The 13,260-nt window shown below is 53.7% G+C and overlaps 1 protein-coding gene across 4 annotated transcripts; it reads right to left on the bottom strand.

Moving 5' to 3' along the window:
• Positions 1-3,405: 3,405 nt before the first annotated feature.
• Positions 3,406-12,676, bottom strand: LOC136634208 (glutathione S-transferase theta-1-like). 4 transcript variants are annotated; one of them, XM_066609574.1, is made up of 6 exons: positions 12,552-12,676; positions 11,406-11,421; positions 6,203-6,264; positions 5,435-5,585; positions 4,512-4,688; positions 3,406-3,606 (listed from the first exon to the last, which is right to left on the bottom strand). In XM_066609574.1, the coding sequence occupies exons 1-6, from the start codon at positions 12,674-12,676 to the stop codon at positions 3,406-3,408; spliced, it is 732 nt and encodes a 243-aa protein (XP_066465671.1). The 4 variants fall into 4 exon arrangements, with proteins under 4 accessions (XP_066465671.1, XP_066465670.1, XP_066465669.1 ...); XM_066609573.1 differs by lacking the exon at positions 11,406-11,421 and adding an exon at positions 10,402-10,417; XM_066609572.1 differs by lacking the exon at positions 11,406-11,421 and adding an exon at positions 11,668-11,727 and having other exon boundaries at positions 6,203-6,275; positions 12,562-12,676.
• Between the last annotated feature and the right edge of the window lie 584 nt (positions 12,677-13,260).

The following is a 13,260-nucleotide window of genomic DNA, read 5'->3' as shown; positions in this document are numbered from 1 at the left end:
TGTGAGCACCTGTCCCAGGAGGGCTGGAGAGAGTGACAGGTTGCAGCAGAAGGAAGCCCCTCCCCTACAACAGAAGCACCTTCCCTGCCTTCTGATTGGCCAGCAGCATAAAGAGCCTGTGGAATGGGGGGGGGCACCAGACAGACCAGAGCAGAGCAGGCCAGGCACCAAGGGTGTTTCCCAGGCCTTGGCAGGGCTACCCCTGCCCTGTGAGGGTGAAGGCAGCTCTGGTGGCTTTTAGAGGGAAATGGATACATGCACCAAGGACAGGCCTATTGAGGGGTGCCAGTCGGGTGGCTGGGGGTAGCAGTGGGGGGGGCTGTTTGCCCATTGGGGCATCTGGCTAAACCCAGTGGCGTCACTAGGGTTTGCGTCACCCGGTGCGGGATGCCAGCGCGTCACCCCTCTATGCAGTGGGTGGGGCAACACCCAAGGTGGTGGGCGTGGTGATGTACCGTCACTCCGCCCCCACTGGTTTTTTGGCTTTACCTTTTGATAGAACAAAGATAGAACACATTCTGCATGAAATGACGCATTGATTGATATATATAACATGCTGGTATTATTCCTCCAAACTGTGATTTTAGTGATTTTGGTCACTAGTGGTGTCACACACACCCCCAGGTGTCAACTTACTAACACCTTATTGCAGAAGTTCTCAAGCTTTTAGCACTGGGACCCACTTTTTAGAATGACAATCTGTCCAAGACCCACCAGAAATGATGTCATGGTGGAAGTGACATTATCAGGCAAATTAAAATAAATAAGTATAAATAATTAAAGTAAAACAAATGATTAAATAAGCAGAAGCCAGCCCTGGTCCACCAAGTGAATTTCCTCTGTAGCCTGCCTGCAATAACACCCCCCCCCTCCAAAACCAGTAAGGTTTTCAGCCCTACCCAGTGCCCAGTTCAATTTAAGATCTTCTGTTTAAACCAGATCACTGTCAGGATCCACCTGGCTTTGCAAGTCTCAAAAAGGTCCACCTTATCATCTGAAGCCTCTTTTGATCCTTCTTAGTGGGGGAGGAGGGGGGGAGGCTGCCTTCTGGAGCACTTGTTTAGCTCCAGGTGCATAGGATCAGGACCATTCTGGTAGCCTTACACTCTCCTTCACCTGATCTTCCATACCAGCCAAGACACATTTGCTTACTCACAAGTAAACGTAACCATGAGGCTTAGTTTTGCTTTCCATAGGGCTCAATTATCAGCAAGCGGGGAGGGACTTCCTTCTCAGGTGTTTTTGGGGGCTGCATTCATTGGATCAGGACCATTCTGGTGTCTTTGGATTCCTCTCAGCCTGCCCTTTCCGAAGGACTAAGGCAAGTTTGCCTACTCATGACTAAACGCGCGATATGGCTCACTATCACTTTCCATAGAGATCCATGCATTTTTTGTTCTCCAGTCTTTTGGCCATAACGTTTGATAGAAAGGAGATATTTCATTCTAGTTTTTTGCATTGCCTTCTGCTCAAAATTCCGCATCCAACAGTATATAATATGATGGGGTTACTCCTAACCACCGCGATTTTAGTGCATCACCCCCCCAGTGTGCGTCACCCCCCTGTGCATGTCACCCGGTGCGGACCGCACCCCTGCACCTCCTAGCGATGCCACTGGCTAAACCCTGTGGGAAACAGGATAGGGGAGACAGCCAGAACCCGGCTGCCTTGTGCCCTTGTGGGACACAAGGCAGCAGTGGCTCCCCCTCCTCCTCCACTGTGGCAGGGCTTGGAGATGGAAATGGGTGGACCTGGAGCAAGCCTAAAACAAGGTCCCCTCATCGAGGGGGTGGGGCTTGAGCCTGGTCCAGGAGGGCTCTTGGGATGCTCCAGCAACAGATGACATTCACATGTGGGGTGTAGCTCATGCCAGGGCTCCAGTTGAGGCCCAAGGATGCTGCTTTCTGGAGAGCCAGGCTCCTGGTCCAGTGAGCTCAGCACTCCTGGCACTGACTGGCAGCAGCTGCTCTCAGCCATTTCAGACCCAGCGGTTTTGCTCTGCCCTGCCTGGAGGTGCTGCCAGGAATCAAACACAAGCCCTCCTGCACGAAAGCGAGGCTGGCTCTATTGCCAAGGAGCAGTCATTTCCCCAAATGGCCCTTTGCGCTGAACACTGAACTATATGAAAATATGTTAATATTTTTAATGTTAAAGTATGTTAATAATAAACACAGTTTAAAGCGTCGGGGAAGGGCGCCACTGCAGACCTTTGCCTTGGGGCGTGGGGCAGGGGAGGTCCGCCACTGAGTTCCACAGATTAATGACACACTGGAGAAAGAAATATTTCCTTTTGTCTGTTCTAACTCACCCACCACTCAATTTTAGGGGATGTCCCCTGGTTCTGGTGTTGTGCGAGAGGGACAGAGCAGGGTGCATCGACAGGGGGGCCTCTGGCGCTAGCTGGTGAAAGCAAAGCACAGACAGTGCTCCTGCAAGGCCACTTTTACAAGTTGCTCAGTGCCAGCACTGTACCTATAGTCCCACAGCGTGGCCCTTCTCCCCTCTGTTGCGTTTGGGTTTGCCATGGGGACTTTGGCGAGCGTAGGCTGGTGCCACAGAGTCAGGTGGACCAACAGGCCCTATGGTGGGAGGGCAAAGGTTGGGGGTGTTGGCAGAGAGGAAAGTCTCGAGGGGAAGCTTTGCATGAGGCTTGTGTCCAAAAGTCACAGGTTACTTTATTTAACGCAGTGTTCTTGAGCCTGTGGGTTACGACCCCGTGGGGGGGTGTTGTGACCTCCATTGGGGGTCGTGAAGCCTCATTGGGGGGGTTGTGGCAACCATTCAAAGCCTGGTCAAGAGAGGGCTTGGATCCAATCCAGTCATGGTGCTGCCTTCTCAAAACTGAGAATCCTGGTCCAATCCTGCACAGCCTCTTCCCGTTCTTTTGCCCCACAGCTCCTAATGCCAGTCCTGCTCAGGCTGCTACTTTGCAGGGTTGTTGTGAAGACACAAGAAGTGGGGAAACAGGGTGGAGGTGGGCAACAACATGGGCAGGCAGGATCAGAGGGGTCCCCGGTCTCATACTTTATTAATTTATTTATTGGGGTCATAGCATGAGAAGGGTGGAAGACCACTTATTTAAGGAAAGGGTATAGAAGAGGGTAGGAGGGGGTGGCAGAGTCTGCCTGGCTTCATGCTTCTTCAGGGGAAGGGAAGGGGCAGGAAGGCCTGAGAATAGCACTCTGGGCAAGCAAAGAAGGTGAGGATATAATAGAGAGCGAAAATACCCCTTGCCACCCTACTGCTACCTACTGTACCTAGCCTTACTGCCCCCTGCTGGTACAGGTGCAACAGTGCTGCAGACCTCAGCAGGGAGGCAGCTGCCTTAGGGGGCCGTGTGACCCCCTTCCACTGCCAAAAGAGCCATAGACCAGAGCCTCCTCCTGGTGGAAAGTCCTTTATTGGCTACTTCAGCATCTTCAGCAGCACAGGGGCCAGCTGCTCCTTCAGCCGCGGATCGATCTGGACAGAGCTCAGTGCTTCGATGTTCAGGATCAGCTCGTGCGCTTGCAGGAAGAGCTCCTTCCCAATCGCCTCCTCGACCCGGCTACGCCAGGCTGCCAGCCGGGGCCTGCCCTCAAAGACATCGCATCCAACTCCAACAGGCTGCAGAAGAGGGCAGCGTACAGTGGCAGGGAAGACTTCCAGGAAGCGTCCCAGCCTGTGGGGAGCTGCCCAAGCCCCCTCAATGCTGTGCCCCACACCTGCCTCCCTTTTCAGATCTCCCCAGTGGGGCAGGTGATGCAGTTACTTCCATCCTGCTGGGGTTTGCTCCTCCTGGTGCTCTTAGGGCCCATGAGATGGGGCATCTCTGTCCTGGTGTGGCTGTGGTCAGCACTGCCCTCCCAGCACAGCACTGGCACCTTTTAGGCTGTGGCATGGGAGAGTAATGCTTAGGGGTTGGGCCCAGAGCAATATCAGCCACAGGAGCCAACACTCTCCAGGCAATGATCTGAAATCTGGATGACAGCCAGTACGGATGACCCTCCTTACCCACAGGTTTGCCATTCGTGGACTTGATTCAATGCGCATGCCAAGCCTGCGCCGGGAGGGCCTTAAGGACTTCCCGGAGGTGACTGGAAGTTGCTTCCAGTTGTGTCTGAGAGATCCTGTGAGGCCCTCCCTACAGATTCCATTATCCGCGGAAATCTGTATCCATAGGGGCATCCTGGAACAGATCCTCCCATAGATACTGAGTGTACCCACTGTATTCAACGGAGTCCTGGAAGTAGGAGCAAGAGCTCCCATGAACAAAGCACATGACCAGGGTGTGGTAAGGGGTGCTTGTAGTGTGACCCACCCACCCAAGTCCTCTTGAACCTCTGCTGGGCACTGCCATGGCTGGTCTGAAGCCTGAAGTGCTGCTCCTGACACCTCCTAAACAGTCACAGTGGCCCCTCGGTCAGGACTCGGAGCCAGGGCCTAGCCTCCTGCTGGTCATTGGCTGGGATCTGCCCCGCTGGCCAGCAGGCAGCCCAGGATGCAGGAAGGGGGCTTGCCACAGGCCTCACCTGCATGAGCTCCACGATGGCCATCAGGTCTGCAAGTGAGATCTCACTGCCCACGAGGAATGGCTTGTCCTGAAGGAAGGTCTCCTCCAGCTGCTTCACAGAAGCCGCCAGCCCCTCCATGACCTCCTGCAGCTTCTCAGAGGGGAGGGGCTGGCCCGTAAAAAGGGGGATTAGCACCTGTGGGCGACAGACGGTCTTGGTTACAGGGGAGTCATGGGAGAGGATGCCAGAGCCCTGAGGCAGTGGCATAGCTAAGGGATCTGGCACCAGGGGCACACAAATTTTTAACACCTCCCAGGGCCAGATGCCCAGAGCACCCCCTCAGGGGCATCTGGGGGGTGGTCTGAGGTGTAGGGAGGCCACACAGCCTCTACATGCTTCAAACCACTTCCCAGATGGCTGCCCGCCTTGGGATCTGCCGTCAGGGGTTTTCAGGTTGGCACCCCCTCCATGCATGATAACTGGGGCAATGTACCCCCGCCCCCCTTCGTTACACCACTGCCCTGAGGGAAAGGGCGGGGGAGGTCACAGGGGCAGCAGCCCAGGGCACCTGCTGCTGCAGAGGACAGGAGCAAGAAGGGGCCCCTAGGAAGTGACATCATGATGGTTGCCCCAATATGGTACTATTGTGAGGGAAGGAGGAAACAGACTTTGTTCTGAAAGTGTAGAGGGGCACCTGCCACTTCTGGCACACCAGGAGGGAGACCAGGCCGAGGCTAGCGCTGCTGTGGGGGGGGGGGTCTGGGAATTTATTCCCCACAGATACTGAGGACCCACTGTATACACAGGGAGCTGGCTTGTTGACTCATCTATGCCGAGCCTTTTCTGAACATTGCTCTCTGGCCTCGCTGCTCCAGTTTCCAGCCCCTCCTTCCCCTCCTCAAATTAGTGGGTTTTACCCAAAGGGGTGGTTCCACACTCACCTTGATCCACATGGCCTTGGGTGCGTTGGCCCGGAGGTTGGCCTGGTGCCAGGAGAGGTATTCGTCCACCTTGGCACGCCCCTGCAGGTCGGACGGGTACCAGTGGTCTGGCGTGCAATATTTGCGGCTCAGGTAAAGCAGGATGGCAGTGCTGCCCAGGAGATGTTTGTGGCATGCCAAGGAGGAAAAGAGTAGAACAAGGCAGGCATTGATCTCTGCACCAAAGGAGAAGGTTGCTGCCCCCTGAACCTGCACAGCTGGCTCCCCTGGAAGGCCTGTCAGAATGGAGAACATGCAGGGCAAGGGGGGCAGGCTGGGGCGTTGCAGGAGACAAGGGCTAGGCGCTTGGTGAGGTCTGGCTCAGCCTCAGTCACAGCTGCTCTTGCCTGCCTCTCTCTGCCTCATCCCAAAGAAGATCGAGGGCAAGAAAAGGGTTTGGATTCACTGCCTGGGTGATTCACAGACCTTGTGGGTTCAAGAGGCCTTCATGGGAGCCACCCCACGATGGAGGGGCCCACTCCTAGTCCTTCTCCCCCCCCCCCAGTCAGGGACTATCACACCCAGTTCAAACATGGAGCCCGTTTCATTTGGTGGCAGCTCTGCCTCTGCTGTGGGCCCCCTTGGGGTGAGTGGGTGACTCTGCCCAGCCTCACATCTGCTGGACTTACACGCTCATGTCTCCCCAGGGGGGTGGGGATGGACACAGGAAACGGAATTTCTGCACGAATAGATGAATGGACAGGTGGAGAGGTGGGGGGGCTTCCTTACCATTCTGCCAAGACAAAGGCCTCATCGCGCAGGACGGGCACTTTTTTCACAGCTGTCGCCACCTTGCATGGCCCTAAAAACCAGGGGAGAAAGCAGCAGAGGTTGCGTTACGGCAGCAGTTTCATTACAGAGGTTGTATTATGGCAGCAGTGGGTCACAACCTGATTTTTGGCGGGTTGCGCAGTACAGAGCAGAGCCTCCCATCAGAGTGGGTGATGGAAAGATCAGATCGCTCATTGCCTCCAGCCCTGAGCCTATTCAAAAATCAGAAAGCTGCTCATTACCCTGCAAAGAGCTGAGCTCCTGCAGTTGGCGAGATAGTTGCTAACTGCCCTGCAAGTTTGCAAGGAGCTGAGCTCTGCAGTTAGCCTGCATGTGTAAATCTAGGGAGATAAACATATCTAAGTTGATGCCCCTTAGTAAAGACTTGCCCCCCAAAACCCAGAAGATTTTATTTGTTTGTTTGTTTTTAAATTTTCTGGAAAGAAATGGAAAAGGAAGGGGAGCATTCAATAAAGTTCATTAGGGCTGCTTCCTTACAAGAAATGGATCCAATTTTTGTAAATAACTATTATTACTCATAAATAAAAATATTATTTCTTTCTCCTTTTCCTCCCTTTTTAATGAGGTTTCTAGAAGCATAACACAGGCCTGTAAATTTGAGGGTCAGAAAAACATGTTTTCCCTAAATTTATGATTTTTTTAAAATGAATTTGGGGCACTGATTCCAAAAACGGCTTGAGGATTTGAACTCTCACATCTAGTTTCAGAGATACGGCCATTCTTTAGTGAATGGTTCAAGCAGCTTCCTTGTGAGCAAGCCTACGCCATGGCTAGGCCACGCTGGGACCATTTCCTAACGAGGCTAGGCCACATCTCCACAACTGGATGTGACAGAACAAAACCCGTGTCTTTTTTGGAATCAGCACCCTAAATTTATATTAAAACATAAATTTTGGAAAAAGTTTTTCTGACCCTCAAATTTGCAGGCTGGGTTATGCTTCTAGAACACTCGTAAAGGCAATTTCATTATGAAGAGGAAAGGCCATGCGTGGCCAGCTCAAGGTCAATGTTTCTGTGTCGCAGGGCAGTGGGATACAATCCTCCCTGGCACCCTGGCACCCCTCCAGTGCCAGGAGCAAGATGCCCTTTGGAGCCATCCAAGGCCATGTTTGCACCACAAACAGGAACTTCAGCACACAGCATGGAAGCAAAATGCAATGAGTACTGGCAGCATTTCAACAGATGTGATCTGGCTGATGGGACTAGCTTGCAAGCGTCAGAGGATTGGCTTGGAGTCCGGGCCAGCCTTAGGAGCTGCAGGTCCCCATGCAAAACATCAGTGGTGTAGCTAATGAACACGTAGCCCAGTGCAGAGCTCAAAATGATGCCCCAAAGTGATGTCACAACCGGAAGCGACGTCACACTCTGGCTTTTTAAAAAGTGTGAATTGGGGAGCAACCTGCCTCCTCCCCCCAGCAGTTCACCACACACTTGATCTGTCATCTCTCCCCAGCCAGTGGCACAGCTAAAACATCTATATGCTACCTGGGATCAAAGAAGATTTTGTAGCCCCCCTCCATGACAAAATCAAATTTAAGTAAGTAAATAAATAAAAATGTGCGCCTTATTGGTTAGAGACACTGTGCTGGGGTGAAGAGGGATGATTATTCTCCCCCTGCTAAATATAAGAGGAGCACTACTCGAAAAAGTGCCTCTTTACCAGTTAGCAGGAATAGCTGTGTTATGATACATGGAAATGAGAGCTGACTCATATTAACACCTTAGTGGTTCCATGCTGTATCATAACAACATCTCATTGGCTCTCAGAACAATCAGTCTTATGGGTCAGTTTTGAGTTAAAGAAATCCATTTTTTGTTCCATAAGGCAGTTGCGTTTTTGTTTTCTGGTTAATTGGCCATAACTTTTGATAGAATACAGGTATTCAAATGGGATTTGTTTCATTGCATTCTGCTTTAAATCACCTTTCCAATGATATATAACATGATGGTATTATTTGTACATACCAAATTTTTTCACAATCTTGGCCGCTGGTGTCAAGCTCAGCTTGTTGCCCCCCTAAAGCTTGTTGCCCAGTGAGACTGCTACCCCTGCACCCCCTTAGCTATGCCACCTCAGAACATGTTTCGAGGGGGAGGGGGATCGTAGGGACTCCCCACTTACCAGGATGAGTGGCAGTGGCAAAGCACCCCCCGCAGTGGCATCACTGCCAACTGATTGGGGGGGCAATTTCAAGACAATCGGACCCAGGGGTGGGCAATACTGTGCTCCCTGTGCTCTCCTTGTAATGCCTTGGCATCAAAGATTCCATGCCAGGGTGTCAGCTGCAGAGCAAGGTGCCTGTTGAGGCTGCTATACTTGCTGCCCCAATGTGGGGGCCCTCCAGCCACAGGGCCCAATTTGGCCCTGCCTGGAGTCTCCAGAACTGTGCTCCAGCTGGATCCTGAAAGCTGTCCTGGAAATTTTAACAGGGCCTCCCTGACATCACCAGGAACAGCTTCAGATAGAGTTGGCAACCTGTCATGAATATGTACAGTTTAGGCCTAGTAGCATGTAAAGCCTGGACCAAAGTAACCCAGTAACAGAGAAGTGGCTTGCAGTTCTAGCTGCAAGAAATTTACAACTCAATGGAAGGTGATAATGTAGCACCTAAGCAGACAGAAAGGCGCCCATGGACCTCCAGTGGGGAGGGGAGAGCTGAGAGGGCTAGCATCCAGCCCCACTTCGGGAAGATTCTGTCCCCAAGGTTGTGGGTGCAACATCCTGCAGGCAGAGCCTGCCCCGCCAGAGCCATGTGGCCTCATAGGTAACTGGGAGCTGAAGATCTACAAAACAAAGCTGACCAGGTGAGAGATAGGGAAGAATAGAGATAGCCAGTTAGCTTTGTTATTTTAACAATGATATGTTGCCTAGAAGTTTTTTTGCCTCTAGCATTTGCTGCCTTTTGTAACTTATGTAACCCTATGCATTTAATAAAGTAAAAATCATTTTACTAAGTTGTTTCATTGTCTGTTGGGGACAAAGGCTCAGAATCCTGCCTAGCCGTTCAGCAAGCTACCAAATCCTCATTGAGGACTAGTAACTTGAGGACTGAAGCTTTAATTGGAGAAAGAGCTCAGTGCCTGCAAGGGATAGAGTTGAGCCTAGAGGGTCTCAGTGTCTCTGGACTGAGACACTGGCACACACAGGGTAGTGGCAGTACTACCGAACAGGGGTCCTTGAGGGCTCTAGGGTTCGAGAACCAAGAACTCTGAGCACCCCAAAACGCTGGCAGTCTACAACACAACCCCAGTTGGAAAATGCTGGCACCGGCTGCCCCCTAGAAGGGGAGAAAAACTTGGGGTGGGTGGGGAGTCCAGGCTCCCACAGACTGGGGAAAGGTGTTCCCTGGCTCCTTGTGTGTGTGCCAGGTGGCAGCCAGTGTTTCTGCCCTAGTGGGCAGCCAGAGATCTGCCCCCAGAGTTTGTAGCTTTCTGCTTCCTTGCCAGCCAGACATTGCAACCAGTCTTCGGTGCTTGCTAAGAAACAGGCAGGTGTGGATTCTGTGCTCAAGTGCTCAAGAGCTGAGCAAACAGAAAAATCGGATTCCATAAACAGGGGAATGAAGTTCAGCAAGCAAGAAGGACTAGGAGTGGGGAGGAGTCCCATTTCAAGTGGGGAGGGGACAATGGTCAGTGAGGCCCCAGCCCCTCTCCGAGGCTTCAGGATCGCACACCCCTTGTTCTCTCCCAGCACTGTTACTGTTTCTCTGGCCCCTGGAGAGAGGGAATAAAGGCCACCTGGAGATCCCAAATGATGGGGAAAGTGTCTCTGGAGAGTCTGGGAGCACAACTCACATGGAGTTTGGGGTTACAATTACCACAGCACCTGCATGGTCAAATTGGGCACAACATCTGCACATGCACGGTTTTGCTCAGGCCTTCATGCTCACATGCTAAAGCCGGCATGCGGCTGGGCAGGGGTGGGGGGGCACTTTTCAAGCCAAGGCTGAGCCAGGGTACAGGGGAGGGGGCTGTCCTCAAAGGTGACGCCCTGCTTGCCTGGACTGTTTGGAGGCTGATCCAACCAGGGACACTCTCGCCATATCACCTCTGATGGTTGCGAGGCTCAGAAGGGAGGGACTCCCCTATTCCCTCCACCTCCATCTCTCTCCTAATGTTCTTGTGTTCACATGCACCGAAAATCCTTCAGTGCTAGAGTCGGACAGAGCTTATTTGTGGCCCTCACTGGACCCGTCCTAGAATTTTAAAGATGCAGAAATGACCACAACATTCAGCCCTTCCTTTCCTTGCTGCCTGGAGCAGGTGTCTGTTTCTGGAGCAGATGGTTGTTTCTTAGGAACAGACTTTCACCCAGAGTTGTGTCTCCAGAGGTGTCAGCCTCTCTCCTGGTTGGAGCAGTTCCTGTTGTTGGGTTGCTCATGCCCAATAGCTGGCAGGGGGATGACCCTCTCCCCCCAGCATAGGCTGCACTTTGGCACTGTGCCTGCCCCCAGTCCCTGCTGCCCTTCTCTGGACACCAGCAGTGGTGCTGAGCGGATGCAGCAATCAGCAACTTGCTAATGTGCTGCTCCCTGAATGGACAGGCTGTCGGTGTTTCTAGGCCACTGGGGGGGGGGGGTCAGTGAGAGGGGCTGCACCTGTGGTGCTGTGCTGGACAAGCTTGGCATTCGGCCCTAGTTGTGGCTTAGGAGATGAGGGATGACCCACCTCCTTCTGCACTTCACCACTCAGTCACCAGGCAGGGCCAGCCGTAGGATCAGCAGGGCCCGTTTCTGCATGGGGACCCCACAGGACTCGGCAGTGCCGTCACCACCAACTGCTTCTGGGGTCATTTCAAGACAACTGGACTTGGGGCAGGCGGGAGGGCCACCCAGAGGCCACACTCCACTCACCGTGCTCTCCTTGTGACACCCGGGCACAGAAGATGCCATGCTTGAGCGCCAGCCACAGAGTAAGGTGCTGGCTGTGGGTGCTCCGCTCACTGCTCCAGTGCAGGGCCCCTCCAGGTGCCGGGGCCCAATTTGACCAAATTGCCCTAAGGTCGGCCCTGCCTCCAGGCCTGCCTTAGGACTGTACCACTCTTTGGCTGCAACGCCATGCACGCTTCCCTGAGAGTAAACCCCTCTGGGGGACTTACATTTAAGTCAACATGTATAGGATGGCACTGTTAGTGCCACACCCGAAAGGCATCAGCCCTGTGCAAACAGCGGGTTTGCACCCCATGTGATGGCATAGAGGAGTCTGGTCACCCCTTCAGTGGTGCAGAGGTAGAGCAGTCAGGCAGGGGGGAAACTCTTCTACTGCAGCTTCTAACCCTTTGGATAGTGCCCCCCCCCATATCTGCCTTGCCTGTCTCTATGGTTGGACCAGCCCCTTGGTCTGCCCCAACTCTTACACACCAGATCAAAGCATCCCCACAGTGTTTGAGCTCTCCTCCTTACCTGCCTGTGGTTGTCCTGGGTTAGTGGCCCCCGCCGGCCCTTTTGTCCCCAGGATAGACTCTGGCAAGAGAGAGGGAATAATGTAAGCCACAACTAGGGACAAACATGGTGGGCTATGCTTTGCATCCTTTGGAGTGTCCTCTTGTTGGCTGAAGCAGACACCTCTGCCCACCCGCCCACCCCTCACACACATTCTTAGCCCAGGTCCATTCCGCTGTCTTCTTCCAGCAAGCCCTGTGGAACTCCTGGGGTGGTGCATGCCCAAGACAGGCTCTCCCAGACTGCAGCTGCAGCAGCTTCCCTGGGTGCCAGAAGCAGCCCAAATGACTCTTAACTGTGAGAGAAGAGCACTGCCAAGCAGCCCAGCCCAGCCCTGGGAGAGGGGCATATGACCCACCATCTGCTTCAGGCACTGCTGGCCACAGCAGCAGGGCTTCACCTGGGGTTGGGGGACCTGCCAGGTCGGACACTGGGAATGGCATCAAGGTCCTCTTGAGTGTGAAATCCCAAGTGACAGGACTGTGCCAGAATGGCCCTCACCCCCAGCATCTGGCCTCATTTGGTGCAACTAGAGCCCTCACCCCCATCTTTGTCATGCTGACCCAGCCTTTGTCCCAACAGCCTTGGCTAGGGAGAGATGTAGTGGTCCCATGGAGGGATGTAAGCTGTCAGATCGTGCCTTCTCCTCCTCCCAGAACCATGCAACCAACAGGGAAAAGGCAGCCAACCCCTGGACCAGTCAAACTGCAAGCACTCTCGGGGGGGGGGGATGCCTTCCAGTGCCAGGAAGTTCCGCAGGCCTCTCTTTCCAAGCTGCAATCTCTTGAACTCGACTCCCACCTCTCCCCCCCCCCCGCAGCAGCAACCCGTGATGAGCCTCTCACTCCCCTTCACCTTTGAACAGTTCCACGTGCTTGAACTCAAAGGGAATGTCGTTCTTCTTGGCAAAGAGGTAGACAGCCCGACAGGGTTGGGAGAACAGGTCCAGGTACAGCTCCAGCCCCATCATGCCAGTCAGGCCTGGGGAGGCCACAGATCCAGACACGGTGGGGGGGGAGTCACGCTTCACAGCGTGCTCTCTGCGTTGGCAGGAGGCATTCCCTGGAAAGATCGAAACCTCTGCAGTGTGGAGAGAGTTGCCCAACTGGGAGCCAACCCCTGCTGGTGGCAGCAGCTGCTCCCCCCGGGGGGGCGGGGAAGAGGGCAGGGACACCAGCAGTCAAGAACCTTTGCACTTCCTCTTGCAGGCAAAGTGCAGAGCCAAGTGTGCCTGGGGACAGCCACCTGCGGCTACTGCTGAGACTTCAAAATTGCAGGTGGCACTGTGCCAAGGCCTGCCTAGAAAATGGGAAGGGGGGCTTTAAGGAGGGAATGAGTGAGGAAGCTCCCCACTCATGTGCTAGGAGTAGCACCGGCCTTAGGATTTGTGGGGTCTGATGCAAAACATTTTTGCAGGCCCCCCCCATGGGGGCCTAGATGAGTGGCACTCACCTAGATGAGTGGCAGTGGCAAGGCATCTGGCAACAGCTTCAAGCGGAGATTTCAAGCCAAAAGACACAGAGGTAGGAGGGAGAGAGGGCCATGCTGTCCTTG

Source organism: Tiliqua scincoides, chromosome 14 (assembly GCF_035046505.1).
Source record: "Tiliqua scincoides isolate rTilSci1 chromosome 14, rTilSci1.hap2, whole genome shotgun sequence".
Lineage (NCBI taxonomy): Eukaryota > Metazoa > Chordata > Lepidosauria > Squamata > Scincidae > Tiliqua > Tiliqua scincoides.
The sequence above is the reverse complement of the archived record's forward strand: the minus strand, read 5'-3'. Positions and strand labels throughout refer to the sequence as shown.